Source organism: Schistocerca americana, chromosome 6, assembly GCF_021461395.2.
Source record: "Schistocerca americana isolate TAMUIC-IGC-003095 chromosome 6, iqSchAmer2.1, whole genome shotgun sequence".
In the NCBI taxonomy this organism is placed as follows: Eukaryota; Metazoa; Arthropoda; class Insecta; order Orthoptera; family Acrididae; genus Schistocerca; species Schistocerca americana.
The window spans coordinates 78,264,493-78,292,083 of record NC_060124.1 but is presented as its reverse complement, the minus strand read 5'-3'; the positions used below and the strand labels follow the sequence as shown (position 1 = coordinate 78,292,083).

The 27,591-nt window shown below is 41.0% G+C and overlaps 1 protein-coding gene across 1 annotated transcript in view; it reads right to left on the bottom strand.

Annotated features, from left to right (window-relative positions):
- Positions 1-2,019: 2,019 nt before the first annotated feature.
- LOC124619519 (agrin) overlaps positions 2,020-27,591 on the bottom strand; it is a 311,708-nt gene continuing 286,136 nt past the window's right edge. The window contains exons 6-10 of the mRNA XM_047145966.1: positions 26,184-26,357; positions 17,609-17,776; positions 10,254-10,376; positions 8,681-8,857; positions 2,020-3,978 (exon numbers count right to left, since the gene is read on the bottom strand). Of these exons, the coding sequence (XP_047001922.1) occupies positions 3,744-3,978; positions 8,681-8,857; positions 10,254-10,376; positions 17,609-17,776; positions 26,184-26,357 (877 nt within the window). The 3' untranslated portion in view covers positions 2,020-3,743. The remainder of the gene's footprint in view (positions 3,979-8,680; positions 8,858-10,253; positions 10,377-17,608; positions 17,777-26,183; positions 26,358-27,591) is intronic.

The window sequence follows — 27,591 nt, the reverse complement described above, 5'->3', positions numbered from 1 at the left end:
CCTTAGGTTAGCTAGGTTTAAGTAGTTCTAAGTCTAGGGGACTGATGACCTCAGATGTTAAGTCCCATAGTGCTCAGAGCCATTTTTTGTGCAGTATTTTTTTCCTTAAAATGTTCACCCAACACAAAAATAAAATAATTTTGTACCCCTTTTGACAAATAAGAAGGTACTCTCATTGACCCATCAGCAGTCACTTCAGGTTTTAAACAATGCTTTTTCAATACTAGATCACATTTCTCCATTAATGGCACCAGTTGTAAGAAATTTTCTCTGTCTTCTGATGAAACATCTTCATGATGACCATGGAAAGCAAGGTTTTGCTTGGCTAAAAACAGCATACTATCTAAAAGGCAATGCAAAATGTATCTCCACTTTTTGATCTTATCATTCGCAGTTTTCTGATTATCTTTGTCAATGGTTTTATTAAGTTTCAAGCCAAGAGAGTGTTTTCCGTTTTTCTTAATTTGCTAAATGTTCAAGTGACAACTATTGGTTTGATGTCTTTGGATTCAATTACTAACACTAACAGAAGACAGAAATAAATTTATTTTTGTTGGTATTACCCTCAGAGGCAAATAAGTGACAGTAAAAACTGTATAGTTTCTTTGGTGATGGTGAGTATCGCATCTATTTCCATAAATATTCATCTTGTTCAAATGTGAGTAGAAGCACAACAAAGTAAAACAATGATGTGTTCCTTTTATGTGTGCACCTGGTACTCCTATAGATTCCGAAAGTCCCTCCTTGTTTTGATATATTTAATTACCTTTTTCAGTAATCACAATTTTGATATGCACGGGAACAGGTATTGACCAATGTGCAGTGTCATTTGATGAAGACAAGTCTGAGTTAGATGCATCAGAAATATCTGTTATTTATGTTTCATGCCGAACTCATCCCACACTCCATACACGAGTGGAACAGAAAGGAACCATAATAACTGGTACAATGGAATATACTCTCTGCCATGCACCTCACGGTAGTTTGCAGAGTATAGATGTAGATGTGAGTAGGATGCAACACCTTCAAGGCACTGACTATAGAGGTAGATTGATTTTTATGATATTGGGGGAATGCGGCAGAAAAAAGCATTTTTCTACAATTAGTTCCAACATATAAAATCTAAATGACTGTAGTGTTTTTAATTATCTGTAATCTTTGAAAAAGTAATTTTTAGAATGAACTACTGTAATTAAAAAATTGATAAATCAATGTTAAGCACTTCAGATGTTTTTAAACTGTACTTGTAGTATACCTGTGTAAGTGGCATAGGTATCAAAAGGCGTTACATGAAGAATAATTGTGTGTAGCAAACAACTGATTATCATTCTACAGTTTTTAAGTTTCATGCAACATTTTACAAAAATTCTTAAAATTCTGACTGCACCCACTGACAGTTACTAAGGCATTATAATAGGTAAGCAGGTATCTATGTTTATATTTAGTGAATGTGTGGGGTCTGGAACTCTAAAATAAATCTTATTTACTGAAGATACTTTGGCCTCATTTGGGATTTGATTAAAAGTTGTCTGGTTCCAGGGAGACCATGAGAATTGGAGGCCCTGCCCTCTGGACGAAAGGAGGCCGCACATGGGCCACCCTCCTCCAACCCTCTCACCCCCTCCCCCCCCCCCTCCCCTCCACCCAGTCTGCTACTGCAAGGGAAAAAAAAGAAAGAAAGAAGAAAAAGAAGCTTGAAGTAATTCTTGTCTTCCACTCACCGACTGTCTGAAGGTGTGGAAATGGACAGAGTGCACCCGAACCCTTCCTTATTTAAAAGCCAGGAAACTACTTTCCAAAAATTTTAATATCATCAAAGTGTGCCAAAAACATAAAGAAGATCCTTGGGTAGTAAAACAGAGTTTTGACTTAGACTCACGAAAGAATCTAATAAATAGGAAGTCTAACTGCGTGTGGCTTTCATCCTCTGTAAATTCTAGAAGTCGATGGATCAAATGCAAAACTGAGGACAACAAAGGTAAAAACTGCAAACTGATAAAAATGCAAGTAAAACTTCAGTTGTTTATATACATGTATTTCAAAAAAATAAATGCAGACCATAAACATACCATTATTGAAATATTCACTTTCAAAGAGTAAATGTTTTACATTCACTTACTAAATTAATTAATAAATTATCACATTATCACTTCATTTACAGTCTGACTCATACAATTTTGCATTCGCCATTTGTGATTTATCTCATATTAGGGAAATCAAAGGCACTTTTTGTGATGTTTTTATGCACTTTTAGATTTCATTATGAAACATTCAGAATCCAAAGTTACCATATAATGTGGCTTGTCGACTACTACATCTCAAACATTTTAGAGTACTGTGATGCCCATCAAATTCTTATTGCCATTGTCACTTAGTACTCAAAATTGTTATAATCTTTAGCACCATACTGGGATGTGGCAATACTAATTACATATGAAGCATGTATTTCTCTGCAAGCTATATTCTAGAGTAAAGTGACGATCAAAACAGTTGAAACTTTTTTTCCAACATCTTGACTGACAAATATAGGGCATACATAAGTAAATATGAGATTTGTGCAAATTAGGTTACAAAAGAATTCCGTATAAAAACATAAACAAAAATTTAGGAACAATTTTATAAATCATTTGTCATTAATGAGAACATACACTTTATATATATTTACAAGCAAAGGAAAATAAAATAAATTAAATCTTATAAATAGTCTTAATATAAATTATGCTACATACTACTGTTATGTCACTTAATGAAAGAAATCTTCTCTTGCTTCATTTTCTGTACTACAATATTTCTAAGAAAGTGGGTTTGTTTCAGGAACTAGACTGTCTTGGCATTGTGAAAAGTAGTACACAGTAGCAAATATTTGATTTGAAGTACTCATCTTAAAACATCATTTCCTGAGTGAAGTATCCTACTTGTTGAATAATTTGTTAAACATAACTAATCTTATACTTTTTTTTTTACTTTTCTATAATGTGAATCAAGAAAGTATTAATACCTGCAGTCATGGAATGTACCATAGTTCATATAAATTAGAGGCATTTTTCATTAAACTTACAATATGCTGTAAACTGCCGAGAATGATTAACAATGAAATTGTTAATAAACAACTTATATCCACCTGTTGTCTGTGATGTATATTTTTACACATCCCTTCTGTCTCTCAAGAAATGAAATTACTTCTCAGCTGTTTATTATGCTGGGAGTGACCATAACAATAAGAAATAAAAGCAAAATATTTAAATTTGTTGTGATTTAATAATGGACTTCACTTTTACAGAGGAAGCTGATGGACCTCGTAGTTTTATCAGGGACATGGCCTTAGATAGCCTCCTTGTATTAAAGTGAAATTTAACTTTTCATCCCCTAGTGAATAAGTTCAGGCACTCTCTGATATACTTCTTTTTTTTATAGAAACTTACAGGATTTATGAAGGCTTGAATGGGGTAGGAAAAAATTTATATTTAAGTAAATTTCTTTTCTAAGAGAGGTTTTGATTTGTGAGATATCTCCTGTGTGGCAAAATTGCATACCATTTTCAAGTTATTAATGTGTACATCTCATAGGCGATGGAAAATGAAAAACAGTCTTTCATTATTTTGCTAACAAATCAACATCCAAGTGACATTTCTGGATAAAGTTTGCCTCATTCTCCCCGCAATTTGCAATAAAAAGCCAGAGACCACTTTGTGCTAAGACATATTATGTATGATGTATATAAAAGTAAATGATAGTAAAGTGACTTAATATAAATAGTTGCGTGGAGGAGATGCTATCGGTTCCCCACACCGCCCAAGATGTGCTTTAGAAACCAGCGACCGCGAGCGGCAGTTTTCAAGTTCGAGGAAGCACTCGTTGGAGTATGTCTTACCATCTGTGCCACATACCGGGTCATAATGTGGTGGACAGATCTTCTGACAACCACGGAAGACAAAGCCACTCAGGCAGCGTTTCAGTGGAACAGCATAGACATGTTTCCTGAAAAGAAATAATTAATTTGTTAAAGCAGACTGAGAAATTACTGAGACAATATTGTCTTACATGATTGTCACAGTTATTTTGTTCAGTGTGTTCTTTAATGCACACTTAAAGTCAGTAGAAAGGGATAGACTTAAGAGTTATGTTGTAGTTCAAGAAACAGGAGAGTAATAAAATAAGAAAGCTGGGAAATAATGAACATGTTTCTCTTTCCTTGAAGAGTGATGGGAGGAAACTATATATTGAAATTGTGTATTTAGTGACTAGTGCATTTTCATCGGAAGACTGAGAAAATATTTTATTAATGAATTGCAATTACTAATCTCAGCCTTGCATGGAAGGTAAGCAAATAAAACTGTTCCATGAGATCATCATCTCTGCATGTGTGTGTGTGTGTATCTATATATGCACTAGCAAATTTGGAAATGATTCACAACTGCTAAATATGTATGGGAATTGTATGTACATCCTGATCGCGCTCCCCCCTCCCCCCCCCCAACCTCCCTTTCTTCCCACTCTGTCTCTCTCTGACCTTGAGCCTTGTTTACTGGTATTGCAAACGAAACTTTAATTTGGGACTGAAGTCGCTTAAAATGAATCTGGGTAAATTGGTTGGGATCATTGGCATACAGGATATGAGTGACATCACCAGCTGCTGGATCTGTGAGGATAACAGGTTCAGTGACAGTATTCTGCATAATTTTAATAATTGAACTGCTGAGGTTATTAAGTTCAGACAATTCAGATTGCATTGTCGTCTTTTAATCATAAGCCGATAAGCCATAAATACAACTTTTCTGTTTTCTGTAAAACCAATGGCAAGGAAGAAAACAGCTCATCCTATCAGTCTGTTAAAAGGGATTGGTTGGCTTTAATTTATTTTACGTAATGTTTCATACAGAAATTTCCATTATTGATTATATTTTTTTAGCTTTTAAAGAAGGTATAGTCCAAAAGCTCAGCAATGACTTCAGTTTTGTCTGTGTGCTTGTCAACCACACAGCGCCCCAATTATATGGTGATTAAGTTATGTGAATCATATTCCAAGTATGGTGCAGGGAAGAGAGTCTGGGGACGTAGAAGGAAGTCAAGAACAAGCACCCAAGTACAGTACAATAAAGTACCTCAATTTTATAAAAGTTTTAATATTAATCGAACTATAAATTAATACAATAACTTTAAGAGTTTCTTTGAAGATGCCGGTCAGTTGAGTAGAGCACTTTATCTAACAGAAAAATTAATACATTAACTTTAAGAGTTTCTTTAAAGATACGTGTCAGTTGATTAGAGTGAGTTACTCAACAGAATTATCTTTAATTTAGCAAGTTGTATACAGGAAATGCTCCACAGATAGTAAATGTTTAAAGAACAATCTTCTCCAAGATAAGATGCACACCAGTGACAGTCATATGATGTTAAGTCACAAACTGTGTGCAGTTGGGTTCATTGGAAACCATACCACTCCTTCATGATAGTAATTTGTACTCGAATGTGAAGAAGGACAGCAGTCAGCCCAGTATCCATAATTTATTGCAGATCTAGATCTAACTATAACATAATGATCATCAGTGCATTAGCATAAAAATCATATAGGCATAATCATGTCAGAGTATAAGCGTGTGACAACTGATGATAGCATTTGCATAGCAGAAACAAAGAAACCTATATGACTTGTCTTGTAATGTAGTAATGATGACTATGTTATAGTTATATAATGAAAAACAAGATCTGCAAATAAATTATGGATTCTGCCACTGAATGCTGTCCTTTACATCTGAATATTCAATGGTTGTTGTGCACCACTAGTATCCAACAGATTCCAATTTAATAATTTGTATGCTTTCTAATTCGTTCCACTGTTCACTATTTGTGACTGAGACCATAGCTATAATGCTGTACAATTACTTATGACTACAGTAGAACTCCATAGGTTCTATTTTGTTATTGATGACATACTATTACCTACATTTAGCATGCTTGTTTGACTTTTTATCATTTGATGATGATTTGTACAATTGAAAATCAATGCGAATGAAACTTTTTTTCAGTCATCAGCTTATCTTCATGAAGATGATGATGTTTAAATTAAATCATAAGTTTCCCTACATTAATAACAAAGGCATTTAATATGGTATGGTAGGATGGTGAATCATATGTATCCACATGTCTTAACTTCATTCTTTACTAATGTCAAGGTCTTGAAGTTCGTGTTTACATTGTTTATCATCCTAGGATTGTATTCATGCTTTGAATTATTATTTTTATTATTATTTTGTTGAGAAACAAGAAGTATATGTAAGGAAAACAAATATATTTTGAAACATTGTCAAAATTTTCATGTTTTTGAACACCTTTCTGCAGATGTGATTCTTATATTATGCTTTCATTACCTCCCTCCCCCCCCCCTCCCCCCCTTCAGTTTGAATGTAAATATGCAGAATAAACTAACTTCTTCATTCCTTAGTCACCTATAGTTTTTGTCATGTGTGTTGCAAATGTAGGTGAACTAAGGTGCCATAATAGTGAATTACGAGTAAAATATGATATTCACTGCTTTTGACATAATCACTTGAAGATTTATTTTTAAGAGAGTTGACAACATCGAAAACTTCCTTTGAAAATGTAAAATGTAACTGAACTTCACCTAACATTGGAAACAACATGTTGGAATATCAGCAATATAAGGAAAAAGAAAGACTGCTACTCTTCTTAAAGATGACATGTTGAGTTGAAGACAGCCACAATGAAAAGACTGACAGACATTTAGCTTTCAGCCTAAGGCCTTTTTCAGAAAAGGAAACACACACACATGAACACACACAGTCATTCACACAAGCAAGCGCACTTCACGCACACATGACTGCCATATCCAGCAGCTTAGACCAGAATGCAACTGTCATGTGGAATGCGAGCAGCAGTCTGGAGGGGAAAGTGAAGGAGAAGGGGTGGCAGTGTGTGGATTGGGGGAGAGAAGAGAGCCGTCTGGCAGAGTGTGCAGGGACTAGATGGAGGCAAGACAAGACTGCGACCAGGTGCAGTGTTTGGATGCTGTTGGGCAGGTTGTTGAGGAGGGTGAGTTATGGGGAGTAGAAAAGTAGAGGAGAAGGGAAACGGAAAGATGGGTGGGTGTGTTGGCAGAGGACGGCTTACAATGAGGTTGAAGGGACATCAGAAGGGAGAAGGTGATAGGACAGAGGGTGTGGAAACTGTTGGTGGAGAGTGTGGGGACCATATGTTACCTGAGGTTGCGGTCAGGATGATTTTGGGTGTACTGTAGTAGATCAACCAGTGGCAGAACATGCAGCAGAACAAACATGCTTGATTTCAATGCTCCTTTACACCCCTGGCCATCTGGTTCGTGTCATCCACCACCAACTTTTCTGCACTGCACAGAAGGGAGTTATCCTTACAACACATTCTTCACTCCAGAAATCATCCTGGCCTCAACCTATGGTTACTCACTGCCCCATACCCTCCACACAACAGTTCCTGAAATGTCTGTCCTGTCACATCCTTCTTATTCATGTCCCCCCACCCTCACGGTGTGCCACCGTGCGTCAGTGCACCCACCCGTCTTTCCCCTTCCCTACTCTCTCATTTTCCGCTCCCTGTTGCCCCCTCCCCAACACCCTACCCCACAGCCTCTCGATGCTGTGTCTAGTGGCAGTCTTGTCATATCTCCATCTAGTCCTTCCACCCTCTACCAGACTACAACTTCTCTCACCCCACCCATACCCTGCTATACCTTCCGCTTTTCTGGCCTCTCCATATTGTTGCTATTTTTCCATGTGACAGCTGCATTCCAATTTGAGCTGCTGGAGATGGTGGCCATGTGTGCACGATGTGTGCTTGCTTGTGTGAATGAATGTCTGTATGTGAGTGTGTGCATGTGTGGGGGTTCCTTTTCTGAAGAAGACTTCGGCAGAAAGCTAAATGTGTGGCATGAAATGATAATTAAATCAAGACTCTAAGCTGTCTACAGGCATTGATGTACATCAACGGGGACAGTTGAAAATGTGTGCCCCGACCAGGACTCGAACCTGGGATCTCCTTCTTACATGGCAGATGCTCTATCCATCTGAGCCACTGAGGGCACAGAGGATAGTGCAACTGCAGGGATTTATCCCTTGCCTGCCCCTGTGAGACCCACATTCCCAACTTAATGTCCACACACTACATTCGTAGTGTCCCTGCCCATTACACTCATTACTAGCAGCAAACAATCTTACTGAGTCCCATAAGAGTTGGGCAATGCGTGTGTATCGAGCACAGAAGAAGAAGGTCAATGGCCAGTTAACCTTAAGTATATGAAGATGGTACCTGTTCCTTTGAATGTGTCCGAAAGAACTGATGCCGTCTTCATATAAATGTGTGGCAGTCTTTCTGTTGTGCCAGTCTACAACTCAACATGTCATCTTTATGTTGCGTGGCAATCTATCCTTTTCCTTGTACTGATGAACTTTATCTGACTTGTTTTGTAACACTGAAAGATTGTAGACTATCCACAAAGGGCATGTTATTTTCTTTTTCCTTACTATGCGAGGACCACACACTGGTGTAGGTTCGGAAGTTGCTTTTACCTATGATTTGCAGATATACACTGTGTGCCCTATTCCATCCAGTGAAGATAGGCCACCTGCCACCGTTCTTCCCTGTTGTTGCCTGTTGCAACTTGAAATGAGTGAATGGAAGTCACACTCACCCACAGTTGCTGCGACGCATCTCACATTCGTTGCGATAGAATTTATTGTCCGAACCACAAACAAAGGCACTCTCCTCATCACATATATCATTGCAACGCTCAGTTGTGCGGCAGTGATGAAGAGGAACTGCTACTACTTTTTGTCCGCATGTCTCTCGCCGCATGATACACTCAGATCTGAAACAAAGAGACACAGTTCATTCTCAAACATATAACATGCATACATTGTGGATCAAGAATTTGTTGAAGGAGATAAGATTTCATGTAAAAGATAATTGGGTTCCCAGCGAACACATAAATAAATTTAATTTATTAGGAGATTGTATGGGATGACGCACATCAGTTATTTGCATATTTCAGTATTCAGCAGCACTGCATTTGCTGGATTTATAGCAGAGATTGTGCACGCTAATCTCATGAGCAGTATGAAGTACAGATTGTTTTAATCATTTGGACACACAGTGTTATAGTGAACATCTAAAAGCAATTCTGTTGTTCAATACATTCACCTGCCCATTACTGAGAAGAAAAAGTTAGATTTCATTATTATTGCCTTGGTTTCTTATCTTGGTAAGAGAAGAAATATAAAGAGGTTATAATTCTTGAAACATCTGACATGTCATTTGAACAGTCCACAGGCATACTTCTGGTTCACAGTGTCCAGTGGGCACAATATTTTGGCAATCAGAGCTATTACCATCATCAGGTGTGCTGATGAACTGACCTCCTGGGGGTGCAGAATCGACATATCACCTCCTCCTGCAAGCTGCTCCATACACAAGGGATGGGGATGCAAATCAGTAGTGCACCACCAGGAGATCAGTTTGTCAGAAAACATGACAACAGCAGCATCTCAGCGGAAATGTTGTGCCCACCAAACACTGTAAACTGGAACAGCCATAGACTGTTCAGTCGACAAATAAATGGAAATAAATTGAAAAATCACTCATCACATGTTGTTGGTCATTGAAAAAGTTATGATTTACGTGAAAATATGTTAATAATGGCAGCTACTTGAGATATAGACTTATAAGTAATGCCAAAAGTTTTACATAATGGCATGAAATGGAGTCATCCATGAGAGGCAAACTTTACCTACACTCCTTTTTGAAAATATATATATATATATATATATATATATATATATATATATATATATCTCCAGATAAGTGCTAAATGAAGCATAAAGAAAGAAATTTAGCTGATTGATAGTTCAAGGAACTGAGTGAAAAGGTAGCAACAAATAGTATTAAACATTTTGTAGTTTTGTTTCCTTCTCAGCTAATGTGTCAGTGTAGGTCTAATGTACATCCAACGTAAAAATTTAGAAAGGCAAGATCCAGCCAAAGTGGGAGGAAGAGGAAAAACAAAATTTTCATGAATTAATCTCCATTCTTCCACTTGTAACTGTGAAAGTTTGATGAAAATAGTAACTAAACAGTATTAAATGTTCCATGACATGCCTTTCAGAGAGAGAATTAATCATAAAAATAATGACAGAGTACAACAATTTCTGTTAAAATGTTGCTAAATCATGAAACTGCAGTCAGGCATGGATGCGTTTTTCACTAACCTGTAGACATTTCCATCAGAGGCACACACTGGCTTGTCCTCAGTATCTGGACATTCTTCTGGGCATTCATCCTGTGCTGTTAGGTCAGAACAGTTGCCCACATGTGCCATCAGTATTCCTTTACTGTGAAAATGAAAGAAGAAGATAAACATGTAAGTACATCATTAAAAAATTGTAACTACACGCCACTTCTATTAAGTATGTGACTGCCTGTCTCCAACATAAAATATCTGGTTTCCCATTGGCTTCTCAGGCTTCTTGTAGCTTGTTTGTCAAAACTGACTCTTACACCATCTTCAGTTACATAGCGGTGGACTAAAACGTGCCACCAACAAGTGTGTATCACTTTTTTTTTCTTTTTTGTAGTTTTTTACTGTCAGAACACTTAGGAGATACAACAAACCTATTAGATTGCTTGCACTAGACTTGACGTCCTCTTTGGGAACATTGCAACACAATATGGGATCCTTATCAGATAGGATTGATGGAGGACATCGAAAAAGTTCAATGACGGGCAGCTTGTTACATATTATCGTGAAATATGGGAGAGTATGTCACGGACATAATAAGCAAGGTGTTTTTCATTACTTTGAGATCTTTTTATGAAATTTGAATCGCCAAATAGCTTCTCCGAGTGTGAAAATATTTTCTTGACTCCTATCTACAAGTGCAGAAATAGCTGTACAGAAAAAATTAGAGAAGCCAGAGGCCAGATGGAAAGATTTAGTGTTTGTTATTCCCAGGTGCTGTTTGAGAATGGAATGGTTGCAAAATAGCCTGAAGGTGGTTCTCTGAGCACTTTGCCAAGCACTTAAGTGTGAAATGCAGAGTAGTCACATTGATGTAAATGTAGGTGTTTATTTTCAATAAGATTTTTGTTATTTTCTCAAGAGTTCCATTTCCTGCATTAGGCTTGAAAATAAAACTTTAAACATCACCAAAGAGAATTATTTATAGAACAGCTAGACTAAATGAAAGGTTAGGCTGAAAGGACACATCTTGAAGCATCAATAAATAGTTAACATGGTAGTTTCTACAACAACAGTCTTACACTGCTGTGTTACATTGCCTCTCATAGTATGTAACAAGCCCCGTCATACAGGGATGTAATAACATAATAGGATGAGTAATGGGGTTCTATCAAATCTTTTTTCCATCTCTGGAGCTGAGAGGTCAGTGCAATTGTCTACCATGCAGGAGGCCTGAGTTTGATTCCTGGCCAAGTTGGAGATTTTACCTACTCAGGAACTGGATATTGTGTTTTCTTCATTGTCGACAAGCGACTCACTGAAGTGGCATCAAATAAAGAGACTTGGGCTAGGTGTCCAAACAACAATAGATGGGTCTCCTAGCCAATAATGCCATACAATTATTTCATTTCATTTCAATACACTGAAGTAGTAAGAATAATTGTGATGGAAATGAGTTAAATGCACTGGAATGAAATGAAATGAATGGATTGATGGAAATGAAATTAGTGGCTTAAAATGATATCAGTTCAAACTGTTCAGTTATGCTGAACCATCAGTGTAAATAGGTGTTAGACTACTGGAATCAAGCTCAGTTAGTCTAAATGTTGAGGTGAGACTCTTGATAAGCAGGAATTCCAGTCGAGCTCCGGGGTGGCACAGATTTTCAATTATCAGTACACATTCAATTGTGGTGGGGTGTAAAGTAGTGAGTCACATCTGATGGTTTGAGAGAGAGAGAGCATGGTGGCAGTAGCGCGAGAGGTGGGGGGGGGGGGGGGGGCAAGTACTGTGGATACACAGCCACGATAGCAGGCGAGTGAGGGATCGGGCATATCCTAACGTATGCACTGATACTCAAAGAACTGCACAATAGTTTGAAATAAAATTAAGTATTTAAATAATGTCACAATACTTTGCAAGATGTAAAACCAATATCAAGATGACATATTTTGAGTTTCAGCACGATCCGCTCATTAGTTTCGAGAAAAATCCGCTTTTTACAAAATTTCAAAAGTGCATACTCTTTGGTCGAGTAAGTTTTAAAGATGTTGAGGCGGGAACATCTGACCTACGTGACAAACAAAAGAGTTGAACGTCCTGTGACAGTGACCACCGAGTTTCACAAGCAAAATATTGACAGATTGATTCAGGACGACCGTCATATCACTCAGAGAGAAACTGCAGGCACAATCGGCATTTCACATGAGCATGTGCCCATGATTTTTCCAGCTGAAGGCTGCGTCTTGAATTTCTTTTTCTGGGGCGAGTCTTTGTGTCCCGCCTTAACATCTTTAAACTTAGTAGCCCAACGACGCAACAGTACTCACATCAACACAGTCACCATAAACTGCTTTCATTCTCTGATGAATCTCCTTTGGGGTGACACCTTCTGCTATCAAGAATTTAATGACTCCGCATTGCTTAAATCACATTGAGCGACAGTCTGCGCAGGGTTCCATGCTTTACACTCTAACAACACAACCGTTCAATGCTGAGGCTTCCCGCCAAATGGAGCTGTAGAGAAGAGGCTACGGAACAAGGCAGTACCTGCCGCATACCAATGCTGCACTTAATTAACAGAAGGAGTGATAATAAACAATACTTGGAACTTCGAGTAGAAGTCGTGTTTGAACTGTGTCGAGTACTGATTAAGATAGGAAAATTTTCATGAACTGCAAAAATATTAACTGTGGACAAGAACTTCTATTGAACGTAGTGTTTTATTAAACGATAGTACGCTTTCGTTTAACGTCTTAGTTCATGGCATCTCTGGATTATACACTAAAAAAAAGGAGAAAAAAACGCACCACGAAGGAGTTATGCAAATTGTTCACAAATTGATATTCATACAGGTATCTGCAGAAAATGCAAAATTCTGAACTTTGGCAGCCGATGGATGCATTTTTTGACGCTGCTGGGCAATTTAACCGCGCAGTTGGCAAGGATAGTAAACAAGGGGCTGTCGATACCGTGGCACAACGTCTTTGCGAATCTCATTCCATGTACTTATTTGAACAGTAACTATGCCTCGCAGACAGGCGTGTGAACAATATACGCAGATGGCAGCATCTGCGAGAGGACTATTACGTTAAATGAAAGTCTACTGCCGTAAATTCTATAAAAGTTCTCACCCACAGTTAATATATTTGCAGTTCTTTGAAGTCTTGCTACCTTAATAAGCACTCGAAAGAAGCCGGTTGGAGTAATGGGTGAATCGCTCTGTGAACAAGAACGTTGCTGCTATTGGAAAATGTTGCCAGAAATGGGTCCAGCTAGAGACGACAGAACGTGATGACCGAGAGGCACTCTGAGCCCAAGACTCGTAATCATCATCGATCCGACGTGCAACTGGTGCTTTAGTGGCCACACGGACCATTAATAGACGGCTCACAGAAAGGGGGCAGAGATCATGGCGCCCTTTGCGCCGACTATCATTGACCTCTTAATACCGACATGCCTGTTAGCAGCGGTGTCGGGTACATTCGGCCTGGAATCTCACTGACTGGAATAGAATTGCCTTTCACAAAAGAAGAAGTAAATATTCCAGAATTTGAATCGAGAACAGCTGCCACCATGAGCAATGTAGAAGTAAATATCCTCGGAGTAGTGAAGTAACTTAAATCACCTAATAAAAGCAAGTCTTCTTGTCCAGACAGTATACCAATTAGGTTCCTTTCGGAGTATACTGATGCATTAGCTCCATACTTAACAGTCATGTACAACCATTCGCTCGACGAAAGATCTGTACGCAAAGACTGGAAAGGTGCACATGTCACACCAATATTTAAGAAAGGTAGTAGGAGTAATCCACTAAATTACAGGCCCATATCGTTAACGTCGATATGCAGGAGGATTTTAGAACATATATTGTGTTCGAACGTAATGAATTACCTCGAAGAAAACGGTCTATTGGCACACAGTCAGCATAGGTTTAGAGAACATCGTTCTTGTGAAACACAACTAGCTCTTTATTCACATGAAGTGCTGAGTGCTATTGACAAGAGATTTCAGATCGATTCCGTATCTCTGGATTACCGGAAGGCTTTTGATACTGTACCACACAAGCGGCTCGAGGTGAAATTGCGTGATTATGAAATAGCGTCTCAGTTATGTGAATGGATTTGTGATTTCCTGTCAGACAGGTCACAGTTCGTAGTAATTGACGGAAAGTCATCGAGTAAAACAGAAGTGATTTCTGGCGTTCCCAAGGTAGTGTTATAAGCCCTTTGCTGTTCCTAATCTATATAAACGATTTGGGAGACAATCTGAGCAACCGTCTTCGGTTGTTTGCAGATGATGCTGTCGTTTATCGACTAATAAAGTCATCAGAAGATCAAAACAAACTGTAAAACGATTTAGAAAAAATATCGGAATGGTGCGAAAAGTGGCAGTTGACTCTGAATAACGAAAAGTGTGAGGTCATCATCATGAGTGCTGAAAGGAACTCGTTAAACTTCGGTTACGTGATAAATCAGTCTAATCTAAAAGCCGTAATTCAACTAAATACCTACGTATTACAATTACGAACAACTTAAATTGGAAGAAGCACATAGAAAATGCTGTGGGGAATGCTAACCAAAGACTGCGTTTTATTGGCAGGACACTTAGAAAATGTAACAGACCTACTAAGGAGACTGGCTACACTACGCTTATCCGTCCTCTTTTAGAATACTGCTGCGCGGTGTGGGATTCTTACCAGATAGGACTGACGGAGTACATCGAAAAAGTTTAAAGAAAGGCAGCACGTTTTGTATTATCGCGAAATATGGGAGAGAGTGTCACAGAAATGATACAGGATTTGGGCTGGAAATCATTAAAAGAAAGGTGTTTTTCGTTGCGACGGAATCTTATCACGAAATTCCAATCATCAACTTCCTCCTCCGAATGCGAAAACATTTTGTTGACACCGACCTACATAGGGAGGAACGATCACCACGATAAAATAAGGGAAATCAGAGCTCGTACGGAAAGACATAGGTGTTCGTTCTTTCCGCGCGCTATACGAGATTGGAATAATAGAGAATTGTGAATGTGGTTCGATGAACCCTTTGCCAGGCACTTAAATGTGATTTTCAGGGTATCCATGTACAGGGTTATTACAAATGATTGAAGCGATTTCACAGCTCTACAATAACTTTATTATTTGAGATATTTTCACAATGCTTTGCACACACATACAAAAACTAAAAAAGTTTTTTTAGGCATTCACAAATGTTCGATAGGTGCCCCTTTAGTGATTCGGCAGACATCAAGCCGATAATCAAGTTCCTCCCACACTCGGCGCAGCATGTCCCCATCAATGAGTTCGAAAGCATCGTTGATGGGAGCTCGCAGTTCTGGCACGTTTCTTGGTAGAGGAGGTTTAAACACTGAATCTTTCACATAACCCCACAGGAAGAAATCGCATGGGGTTACTTCGGGAGAGCGTGGAGGCCATGACATGAATTGCTGATCATGATCTCCACCACGACCGATCCATCGGTTTTCCAATCTCCTGTTTAAGAAATGCCGAACATCATGATGGAAGTGCGGTGGAGCACCATCCTGTTGAAAGATGAAGTCGGCGCTGTCGGTCTACAGTTGTGGCATGAGCCAATTTTCCAGCATGTCCAGATACACGTGTCCTGTAACGATTTTTTCGCAGAAGAAAAAGGGGCCGTAAACTTTAAACCGTGAGATTGCACAAAACACGTTAACTTTTGGTGAATTGCGAATTTGCTGCACGAATGCGTGATGATTCTCTACCGCCCAGATTCGTACATTGTGTCTGTTCACTTCACCATTAAGAAAAAATGTTGCTTCATCACTGAAAACAAGTTTCGCACTGAACGCATCCTCTTCCATGAGCTATTGCAACCGCGCCGAAAATTCAAAGCGTTTGACTTTGTCATTGGGTGTCAGGGCTTGTAGCAATTGTAAACCGTAAGGCTTCTGCTTTAGCCTTTTCCGTAAGATTTTCCAAACCGTCGGCTGTGGTACGTTTAGCTCCCTGCTTGCTTTATTCGTCGACTTCCTCGGGCTAAGCGTGAAACTTGCCCGTGCGCGTTCAACCGTTTCTTCGCTCACTGCAGGCCGACCCGTTGATTTCCCCTTACAGAGGCATCCAGAAGCTTTAAACTGCGCATACCATCGCCGAATGGAGTTAGCAGTTGGTGGATCTTTGTTGAACTTCGTCCTGAAGTGTCGTTGCACTGTTATGACTGACTGATGTGAGTGCATTTCAAGCACGACATATGCTTTCTCGGCTCCTGTCGCCATTTTGTCTCACTGCGCTCTCGAGCGCTCTGGCGGCAGAAACCTGAAGTGCGGCTTCAGCCGAACAAAACTTTATGAGTTTTTCTACGTATCTGTAGTGTGTCGTGACCATATGTCAATGAATGGAGCTACAGTGAATTTATGAAATCGCTTCAATCATTTGTAATAGCCCTGTAGATATAGATGCAGTGGTGAGTCTGGCTTCGAACTGAGTCACGATGAGTAGCGAAGATATGTTTGGAGATGCCCTGGACAGAGGTGGGATACAAACCTGACTGTGGCCTATACGGCCCGACAACCAGGAGTGATCGGTCTGTGGTGCCAATCCAGTTCATGTCTGTACCCCTTTGGTTGTCATCCGCGGCCACGCTTACGCCACAGCGGTACGTCGAAGATGTTCTACGCCCCGTTCTGTTGCTTTCCATGGCGAGCCATCCTGGGCTTACATTTCAGCAAGATAATGCCCGTCCGCACACGGAGAGAGTTTCTGCTGCTTGTCTTAGTGCTTGCCAAACTCTGCCTTGACCAACAAATTCGCTGGATCTCTCCCCAATTGAGAAGTTCTGCAGCATTACGGGCAGTGACCTCCAACCATCGTGAGCTTTTGACGATTTAAGGTGCTATCCCACAGGATAGCACCCGACTAATCTTAACAATCAATCTCGAGCTGAATAACCGCTCGCATAAGGACCAGAGGTCGGCTAACGCGCCATTGACTTGCTCAATTTCTGAAGCTCTTTCTCTTGAATAAATTACCCAATTGTTCTGAAATTGTAATCATTTGTTTGTCTGTACATTTGCATCACATCTACCGATTTCCGTCCAATTTGGATAATTCCTTGGTGGTGCGTCATTTTTTTTGTATTAGAGTGTGCATAGAGAATTATAACATTTTATTTCAATTACGGCGAGCTGAGTCACAGACCTGCAGACTGGAGATTATGGACAGCACGTTCCCCAGTGCTTTATAGTTACGCACTGAAATAATTTTCAGGCTTTTGTAAAAGGCAGTGGTATTTAAAAATCGCACAAGCTTTCATTGCATGTACTCAGTTGGATAGTTCAGCGACTAGAAGATAACTGACAGACCTTCCGAACAGCAAAATCAAATACAGAGTGGAGACTCACAGACAGGCCTCCTTCTGCAGCTTGCACATGTCGTCGTAGGTGTTGGCGTCGGAGCCGCAGACGGGGCCCTTGGTCGAGTTGTCGGTGCAGGCGAGCTTCTCACAGCGCTGGATGCGCGGCCGGCACTTCTCGATGTCCACGCGGGAGATCTTCCGCCGACCCTGCGCCCTGCAAACACACATACAAGCGTTGCCAAATTTGCGTCCGCTTTTCTCTTTTACAAGTCTCACCTGCAGGAACTAGGGACTGTATCGTCTGCCACAACAATATCCATCTTTCCAATGAGAAGTCTGTTGAAGATCAAACAGAGCACCGATAGTTACTGTCTTATAAAATTTACTTTGGTACTAGTTGACCAACTGGGCATTGCAAGGGTATTCATTTTGCTAATTTTTCTATTAGAAACGGAAACAAAAAATGAACCGTGTTTGTAGTGTAATATCTGTTCCGGTGTAAAATCAGGCGCCGGCTCGTCGACCTGGAACGTTACAGCAAAGAGGGCTGTGAAACGACGTCAGCCAATAGCACGCCACGAGTGCGGCAGGAGCGGCATCTAGGCCAAGAGAATATAAGCGCCGCCCGGCTTGCCGCGGCCAGTAATATTCCGATGAACACCACCAGCTGCAACACAGACCAGCTCAATGCTCGCCTCCAGAGGCAAGTGGATGCGACAGTGACCTGGTGTCGTTCCAACAAGATTGCCCTCAATGCCGCCGAAACTACGGCAGTCTACTTCACCATACGGCGCCCCATCCTCCGCCACACCATCACTATTGCAGGCGTCCAGGTCCCACGGTCCCCCGATACCAAATATCTAGGTGTACGGATGCATAAAAAACTGCTCTCCCATCACCATGCAGAATATGAAACCCAAAAGGAACATTGTACCCAATGTTCAACAGTGGGCAACTGAACCTCGACACCACACTCCAGCTGTACTGGATGGTTGTCCATCCTTCTCTCACCCATGCTTCCACTGCATGGGCTACAATTAGTGCCTCCCAGAGGCATACCCTCCAGCGCCTGCAGAATAAGGTGCATCGCTGAAGCCTGCATGCCCTTCCCCTCATTAGGGTAGTTACCCTCCACGAGGAAATGGCCACTCTCGATACGTCCATGCGAAAGAAGACAAGCCGTCTCTATGCCAAAGTAGAAGTCCTACGCGACACAGTCACCGGCTTACAAAACATTGGCACAATGCCTCCCTGGCATTGGTACTGACACCCTGTTCCTCTCACCACCCTTGAGGACTCCGAGCCTGACCATGGCTAACAATAGCACTTTTATGGTCACTTTAGTGTTGAATTGATCATTTGATGGGTATCGACCATCATAAACCACCACTGTTGATACCTATTGTAGTTCGTAGTTGGTTAGTATGTGCCTGCGACCTGAACTTCCACCGTCGGAGGGTGGTATGGGATTTAAAGTCTCACCGCCACATCTTCAACGTGCACTCAAGTGATGTCTTTGGAATGACATCATTGTCGAATGGAACAGTTTTACTATCCACTAAGACAGTAAGACCGTGAGCCACCGGTGAAGCTGCATTTTAACCTCAGGGGGGGGAAAAAAAAACGCGGCCGCAGTGGAAGACGAGCCATTATAGAAACGCCATAGCAGTGACTTATGAACTATTTTGTTTTGTTTGCATTGAAATTGTATACACCGAATTTTTAGATATAAATTAAGAGAAAAAACACAAAAAATAAAAAAGTTGTTATATTAACTTAAGTATGTTGTTAAATTAACTTAATTATGTCATGTATTGGAAAATTTGACTCGTTCCACATCATGATCCATGGAAATAGTATTAATCTAATCTAATCTAATCTAATCTTACTGTAATAAACTCCATTAGTATGATTTGCTTGAATTATTGTCTAGCGATCCGAAAAAGCAGCTTTCATAGGTACCCTATATTAAATGAATGGGCAGAATAATACAATATTTCCATGTATTCGCGAAAACACCTTTGATATTATGAACAGTCGCACAAAGAAACACGCACAATGTACTAATGTATAAGTACAGCTGCTTCGCGTGCCTACTGTGCGAATTTTAAACATCTTTGTGGCAAGGCCTCTGTATAGCGCTATAAACTCCTATTGTTTTCGCCTATGGATGTTCGCGCTTCGCAGCTGAAAGCTCTCACAGGCACTGCCAGGTGTCAGAGATTTCCGTAAGTTGACTCAACTATAGTTGTGTTGTATCAATAAAGAACAAATGTGTTAAAACTTCGTGCATGATCCGACATTTTTTTCTCGCATCTGAGAGTTTCTTTCCTATCTCTTGAACTATGTGTCGCATAGTGATGAATTTGTGTATCTACATTGAGTGGTCCATAGCATACTGTCTCCGCGAATAGAGTTAGAATTAATAAATTTAAGCGTCACGCACAATGCGGCAGTTTACCACTCATCTCAGTGTTTATGATGTCACATCTCCTTGACTATGTGTGGTACCATGATATAATTTAGCCCGCCCGGCTAGCCGCGCAGTCTAACGCGCTGCTTCCCGAGTAGCCCCCGGCACGAATCCAGCCCCGCGGATCAGTGTCGAGATACAGTGTGCCGGCCAGCCTGTCGATGGTTTTTAAGGCGGTTTTCCATCTGCCTCGGCGAATGCGGGCTGTCTCCTTATTCCGCCTCAGTTACACTGTGTGGGCAATTGCTGCACAAACACTTTTTCCACGTACGCGTACTCGATAATTATTATACCATGCAAACATTTGATGTTACACTCGTCTAGTATGAGACGTTCCCGGGGATCCACTGGGTGCTGAACCGCACAATAGCCCCGGGTTCGGTGTGGGGCGGCGGTGGGGTGGCCGGAATGCTGTGGCCTGTCGTGGGGTTGTGAACCACTGAGTGCTACGGCGGGCGAAGCCTCTTCGCCGTTTCTAGGACCCCGGTCCAGTACATACATTATATGATTTTGTAGATGCATTTTGCCACAAATGTAGATACTGTCTGCGAAATTTATTGCGAATAGTGTTAGTGGCACAGAAGTAATAAATTTAAACATCGTGCATGATGCTGCAGTATTTCACGCATCTCATTGTTTATGATATCATTTCTCCTGAACTATGGCAGATAAATGTTTCCTGCCCTGACAGCTATTGTTGCCTGACAGCAAGGGATATGCGCCCCAAGTTTGGCTGAAATCGGTGCAGTGGTTTAGGAGGAGACACAAGCTGGATTTGTGCCTTGCGTATAAAGTCATGGTAACTTTTTCTACCCGCAATTCAGACAGTCTCACGCAATTGCTTCTCAACAATTAATGCATTTTTGTAAACTTTATTAGTCAGTAACGGAAGCTTTTCCAGGAATCAGAGGAAGTAATTATTGAAGCCCCGCGCAGAACTCGACTTATGCCACGGGAAAAAGAGTGGTGTTTGTGTGGTGTGGTATAGTTTCGGGATGGGGACAAGATTCTCTTGCTTTACATGACATTCACTAAGCTATACTTTACTGTGCTACATACAGCAACGATTGAATGCTAGCGCTGGCAATGGACGGCCACGAAACAGTACCGATTTAGAACCATGAGGGTCAGCACTAAAGAAGAGGTATCCAAACCGGAGCTATGGGCGCTCAACAGCGAGGTTGTAAATGATTTCAAACCCTACTTGTTATTAGCAAAAAGGATGTGCTCCAACTTACTGGTGCAATGTTGCCAACAAGGAAAACAGGATCAGTATTGTGTACTTAATATCAAACATTTACAAATGTTAACTGGTACATACAGAGCTTAAGCGTTCGAGTTATTTATGTTTAAACTGACTGATGAAGCACACCATATACACTATGTGATCAAAAGTATCCGGACACCCCCCAAAACATACGTTTTTCATATTAAGTGCATTGTGCTGCCACCTACTGCCAGGTACTCCATATCAGCGACCTCAGTAGTCATTAAACGTCATGAGAGAGCAGAATGGGGCGCTCCGCGGAACTCACGGACTTCGAACGTGGTCAGGTGATTGGGTGTCATTTGTGTCATACGTCCTTACGCCAGATTTCCACGCTCCTAAACATCCCTAGGTCCACTGTTTCCGATGTGATAGTCAAGTGGAAACGTGAAGGGACACGTATAGCACAAAAGCGTACAGGCCGACCTCGTCTGTTGACTGGAGACCGCCGACAATTGAAGAGGGTCGTAACGTGTAATAGGCAAACATCTATCCAGACCTTCACACAGGAATTATAAAGTGCATCAGGACCCACTTCAAGCACTATGACAGTTAGGCGGGAGGTGAGAAAACTTGGATTTCATGGTCGAGCGGCTGTTCATAAGCCACACATCACGCTGGTAAATGCCAAACGACGCCTCGCTTGGTCTAAGAAGCGTAAACATTGGATTGAACAGTGGAAAAATGTTGTGTGGCGTGTCGAATCACGGTAGGCAATGTGGCGATCCAATGCAGGGTTTGGGTATGACGAATGCCCGGTGAACGTCATCCGCCAGCGTGCGTAGTGCCAAAAGTAAAATTCGGAGGCGGTGGTGTCAAGGTGTGGCCGTGTTTTCATGGAGGCATGTTGTTTTGCATGGCACTATCACAGCAGAGACCTACATTGGTCTTTTAAGCACCTTCTTGCTTACCACTGTTGAAGAGCAAATCGGGGATGGCGATTGCCTCTTTCAACACGATCGAGCACCTGTTCATAATGCTCGGCCTGTGGCAGAGTGGTTACACGAGAATAACATCCCTGTAATGGACTGGCCTGCTCAGAGTCCTAACCTGAATCCTATAGAACATCTTTGGGATGTTTTGGAACGCCGACTTGGTGCCAGGCCTCACGGACCAACATCGATACCTCTCTTCAGTACAGCACTTCGGAAGAATGGGCTGCCATTCTCCAAGGAACATTCCATTACTGAACGTATGCCTGCGAGAATGGAAGCTGTCATCAAGGCTAATGGTGGGCCAACACCATACTGAATTCCAGCATTACCGATGGAGGGCGCCACGAACTTGTAAGTCATTTTCAGCCAGGTGTCCGGATACTTTCGATCACATAGTGTATATATGTAGCTTTGCGCCCGCTGCTTCGCTCCCGTAGACTATCTGGCCTGCAGATTTTTTTTTGTTTTAATTTAATCGAATTTTTATGTTGTTCACAAACTGTAACACCTTCTAAGCTTTTCATGCTAATTAAGCACATATAAGTATGGTCTTTTCCGAATGTACTTCTGAGCAAAAAGCGATTCTGGTAGCTGGGATCCAAAGCTGTTTTTAATCATGTCTTCTGCGTTCTTGTGGAGATATTTTCATAGCAATTTCGTCCAATAACAAATATTTCTTTATACCTAACAGAGAAGTGAAATACCAGTTTTCATAAATTTAACTTTAAATTTTTTTAATGTAACGAAATATTTTGTTTACAATTTTCATCCTCTATTGCATTTCTTTGGGGGTCGAATTTCAAGAAGTACTGAAATGCGTATTTTTTTTTTATGTCTAACCGAGAAGTCAAATACCAGTTGTCATGGATGTAGCCTTAAAAACCCTTTAGTAGTTTCTTAGTAATATTTTATTTAAAAAACTTTCACCCACCCTTTTACCCCCTTAGTGGTTCAATTTCCAAAAATGCTGAAACAAATTTATTTTATTTTATGACTGATAAACAACATACCAGTATTCTTTGTTCTAGCTTCAAAACTCGCTTAATAGCGACAGACTTTCAAAAAGCATTTCATCCCTTATTTCTACCACTTAGGAGTGGAATTTCAGACATTTTCTTCTTAAACGATACGTACAGTGTAAGAACCACACCCTCCCTAAACTTCAAGTTTCTGTCCTTAGCGGTTTGGGCTGGGCGGTAATGAGTCAGTGAATCAGCGTCACCCTATTTCACCCCATTAGGGGTTGAATTTCCAAAAACAGTGAAACATGTGTTTTTTCATCTCTAACCGAGAAGCCAAACACCAATTTTCAAAGATTTAGCTTTAAAAATACTTTTGCAATGAAATATTTTCATAATATGTTTCACGCCCTATTTCACCCCCTTAGGGCTTGAATGTCCAAATACTGTGACATACGTGTGTTTTATTTCTAGCATAGAAGCAAAATACAAATTTCCATAGATTTAGCTTCAAAAATGCTTGCACAATGAAATATTTCCATAAAACCATTCAGCCACCGTTTCACCCACACAGGGGTTAAATTTTCAAAAACAGCGAAACACGTATTTTTTAATTAACTGGGAAGCCAAATTTAAATTTTCGTAGATTGAGCTTCAAAAATGCTTTCATAAACAAATATTTTCATAAAAAATCTCGTCCCCTATTTCACCCCCTTAAGGGTGAACACTGAAACACTGAAAAACGTGTTACCAATGTTCACAGATGTAGCTTTACACATACTTTAGTAGTTCTTTAACAATGATATATTTTCAAAAAAAGCTTTCATCCAATATTTCACCCCCATAAGGTTAAATTTCCATAATTGATGAAACATGTATTTCTTTATTTCTGACCGAGTAACCATATACTATTTTTCGTAGGTCTAGCTTCAAAATTGCCTTAATAGCGAATTTTTTCAAAAAAAAAAAAAAACCTTTATTCCCTATTTTACCCCCTTAATGTTGGAATTTAGAAAAACCCCTTCTTAAACGATGCGTACAGTATAAGATACACACCTTCCTCCAAAGTTCAAGTTTCTATCCTCAGCGGTTTGGGCTGAGCATTGACGAGTCATTCAGTCAGTCAGGTCATTGTCTTTTATGTTGGCCGGCCGGATTGGCCGTGCGGTTCTAGGCGCTACAGTCTGGAACCGGGCGACCGCTACGGTCGCAGGTTCGAATCCTGCCTCGGGCATGGATGTGTGTGATGGCCTTAGATTAGTGAGGTTTAATTAGTTCTAAGTTCTAGGCGACTGATGACCTCAGAAGTTAAGTCGCGTAGTGCTCAGAGCCATTTGAACCGTTTGAATGTTTTATGTTGTTGTTTTGGTCTTCAGTCCAAAGGCTGGTTTGATGCAGCTCTCCATGCTACTCTATCCTGTGCAAGCTTCTTCATTTCTGAGTAAGTGCTACAGCCTACATCCTTCTGAAGCTGCTTACTGTATTCATCTCTTGGCCTTCCTCTACGGTTTTTACCCTCCTCGCTTCCCTCCAGTACTAATTGGTGGTCCCTTGATGCCTCGGAATGTGTCCTGCGAACCGATCCGTTCTAAGTCAGGTTCTACCACAAATTTCTCTTCTCCCCATTTCCGCTCAGCATCTCCTCGTTAGTTACGTGCTCTATCCATCTAATCGTCAGTATTCTTCTGTAGCACCACATTTCAAAAGCTTCTATTCTCTTCTTGTCTAAACTGTTTTTTGTCCATGTTTCACTTCCATACATGGTTACACTCCACACATTCAGGAAGGACTTCCTGAGACCTAAATATATACTCGATGTAAACAAATTTCTCTTCTTCAGAAAAGCTTTTTTTGCAATTGCCAGTGTACATTTTATATCCTCCTTACTCCGACAATCATCAGTTATTTTGCTTCCAAAATAATAAAACTCATTTACTACTTTAAGTATCTAATCCCCTCACATCACCTGATTTAATTCGGCTACATTACATCATCCTCGTTTCGATTTTGTTGATGTTGATTTTTATATCCTACACCACTTGCCTCTACTGCCATCTATTGGAAAACGGTGGAAGCAAAGCTGTAGATCTAATAAGCTGTAAGAGAACCGAGCGGTTCTAGGCGCTACAGTCTGGAACTGCGCGACCGCTACGGTCGCAGGTTCGAATCCTGCCTCGGGCGTGGATGTGTGTGATGTCCTTAGGTTAGTTAGGTTTAAGTAGTTCTAAGTTCTAGAGGACTGATGGCCTCAGCAGTTAAGTCCCATAATACTCAGAGCCATTTTGTAAGAGAAATGTAGAAAGAGAAGTCGGCACACGCTGCTGTGTAGATTGACTTAACCCAGATGTAGGATCCCACCGTCTGAGGTAGAGAGACTCAAGCATTGCCGAGGTCTTCGCCCTCAGGTGGCAATTAGTAGGAGATCAGTTGGCGGACGTCCAAGACTGACAGGCCCAATGTCTTTCTGACGTACTCCCTCCTGGACAGCATCGATGGTGGCATTCTACAAATCTAAACTCTTTCATAGCTTCCTTTTCTCCTATCATCTTAATACATAAATTGTTAATTTTAAACATTTCCGTTTTCTAATTTGTTTTAAGCTTACAAGTGTTTAAAGCTGCAACATCGTTAAATTTGTCAAGATAATAAGGAATCAAGTAAGCTTCATATTAGTGAGTATACAATTTAATATTGTAGAAGACGTGACGCATTTTAGTAATTAGGTGGCAGGACATTTATAAATAGCAGCAAATAAAATACACTAATAATACCTGAAGAAACGTATAATCTCTCTTCCTCGGCCACTGTCAAGGTTAGAGTCAGTGTTTAGTAATTTTTTGTCCCGTGTGTTTACCGTACGGATTGGGAAGTGGGGGCTAGGAGGGAACAGAGAGTGTTCAGCCGGGTAGTGAGAGGTGTATGCAGTTAGTTGTCAGAGAGAGAGAGGGGGTTACGTGTTGGTACGGCTGAGACTGAACGCTACGCACCCGCAGTTGAGCATGCGCAGTTCGCAGTCGCTGCGGTAGACGGCGCCATCTGATCCGCAGGTGGGCTTGAGCGGCTGCCCCTGGCACGACAGCGGGCAGTCCTTGGCCGAGGACGGCGAGGCCAGCCGGTCGCCCGCCACGCAGAACGCCATCGGCACCTCGAACACGTGCTTCCTGTGGGCCAGAGGACACGTGTAGTGGGCCGGCACAGCGTCAGCACGCAGCAGCTGCCGCCCCCTCCACAGGGATACTACGGGCATACCTCATACTGTATACGCTGTGTACGATCACACTCGTGGACACACAACTGAGAAAACAGTTTCAGGATATTCCTACCAGAGTTGTATGGATGACCTTCCCTCCTGCCAGAATTGCCGAAGCTATGCATCCTCTCCTCCCGAACCAACACCCCCTTCCATGACACTACACGTCTGCAATTTTTTCTACATAGATTTTCTTACAGCGTAAAGTCGGCGCCGGAACGCCAGTCGAGGACGACAGGGAAGAGAAGGCTGTGAGAAGAAGACAGCCAATCGGACACTGACCGACCCCCTTCCAGGACGACAACGCGCCAGCAGCGGTCCCTAGGTGAAGAGGACGTAAGCGCCGCGCCCGACTGGTGGAGCCCACTTGGATAGCGGCGTCAACGTTAGCCACTTCATCAGGAATCTCTCTGTAGCACACAGATGTGTCTGACCATTCTGAGGAAGACTGATTATATTGTATGTCGGTCTTTGCATGCGACACATCTGCGTACAATGATATGTATTTATATTTGTTTTATTGTAATAAAACTCATTAATGCGAATTATTTGATTGATTGTCTAGCGATCCGAGTAGATAGGATTCCTAGACACAACAGATTTGCCAAAGTTTTATACTTTACTAAGCAGGTTTAATAGAAGTGAAGCATTTATAGAAAAATAGTACTTACGTGAACCATATTGATAAAATATATTACACCAACAAATTAAATGTATGCTTGTACCAAATGACTTACAAATTGTGTACAAACTCTAAAAAAACTTTTAAAAAAATCTGTATCTTATTGCTTATGACAGGTATTATACACTGGTTTTAGCGTCATGTATGATAAGCAACAGATCTAGTTAGGCCGGCCGGAGTGGCCGAGCGGTTACAGGCGCTACAGTCTGGAACCGCACGACCGCTACGGTCGCAGGTTCGAATCCTGCCTCGGGCATGGATGTGCGTGATGTCCTTAGGTTAGTTAGGTTTAAGTAGTTCTAAGTTCTAGGGGACTTATGACCACAGCAGTTGAGTCCCATAGTGCTCAGAGCCATTTGAACCATTTGAACAGATCTAGTTGGTGCTCATAAATTGTTAATGGTACACAAGTTATTAAAGTAAATGAAAAGAATAGTCAATATAAAAAGTGTATGACCTGTGT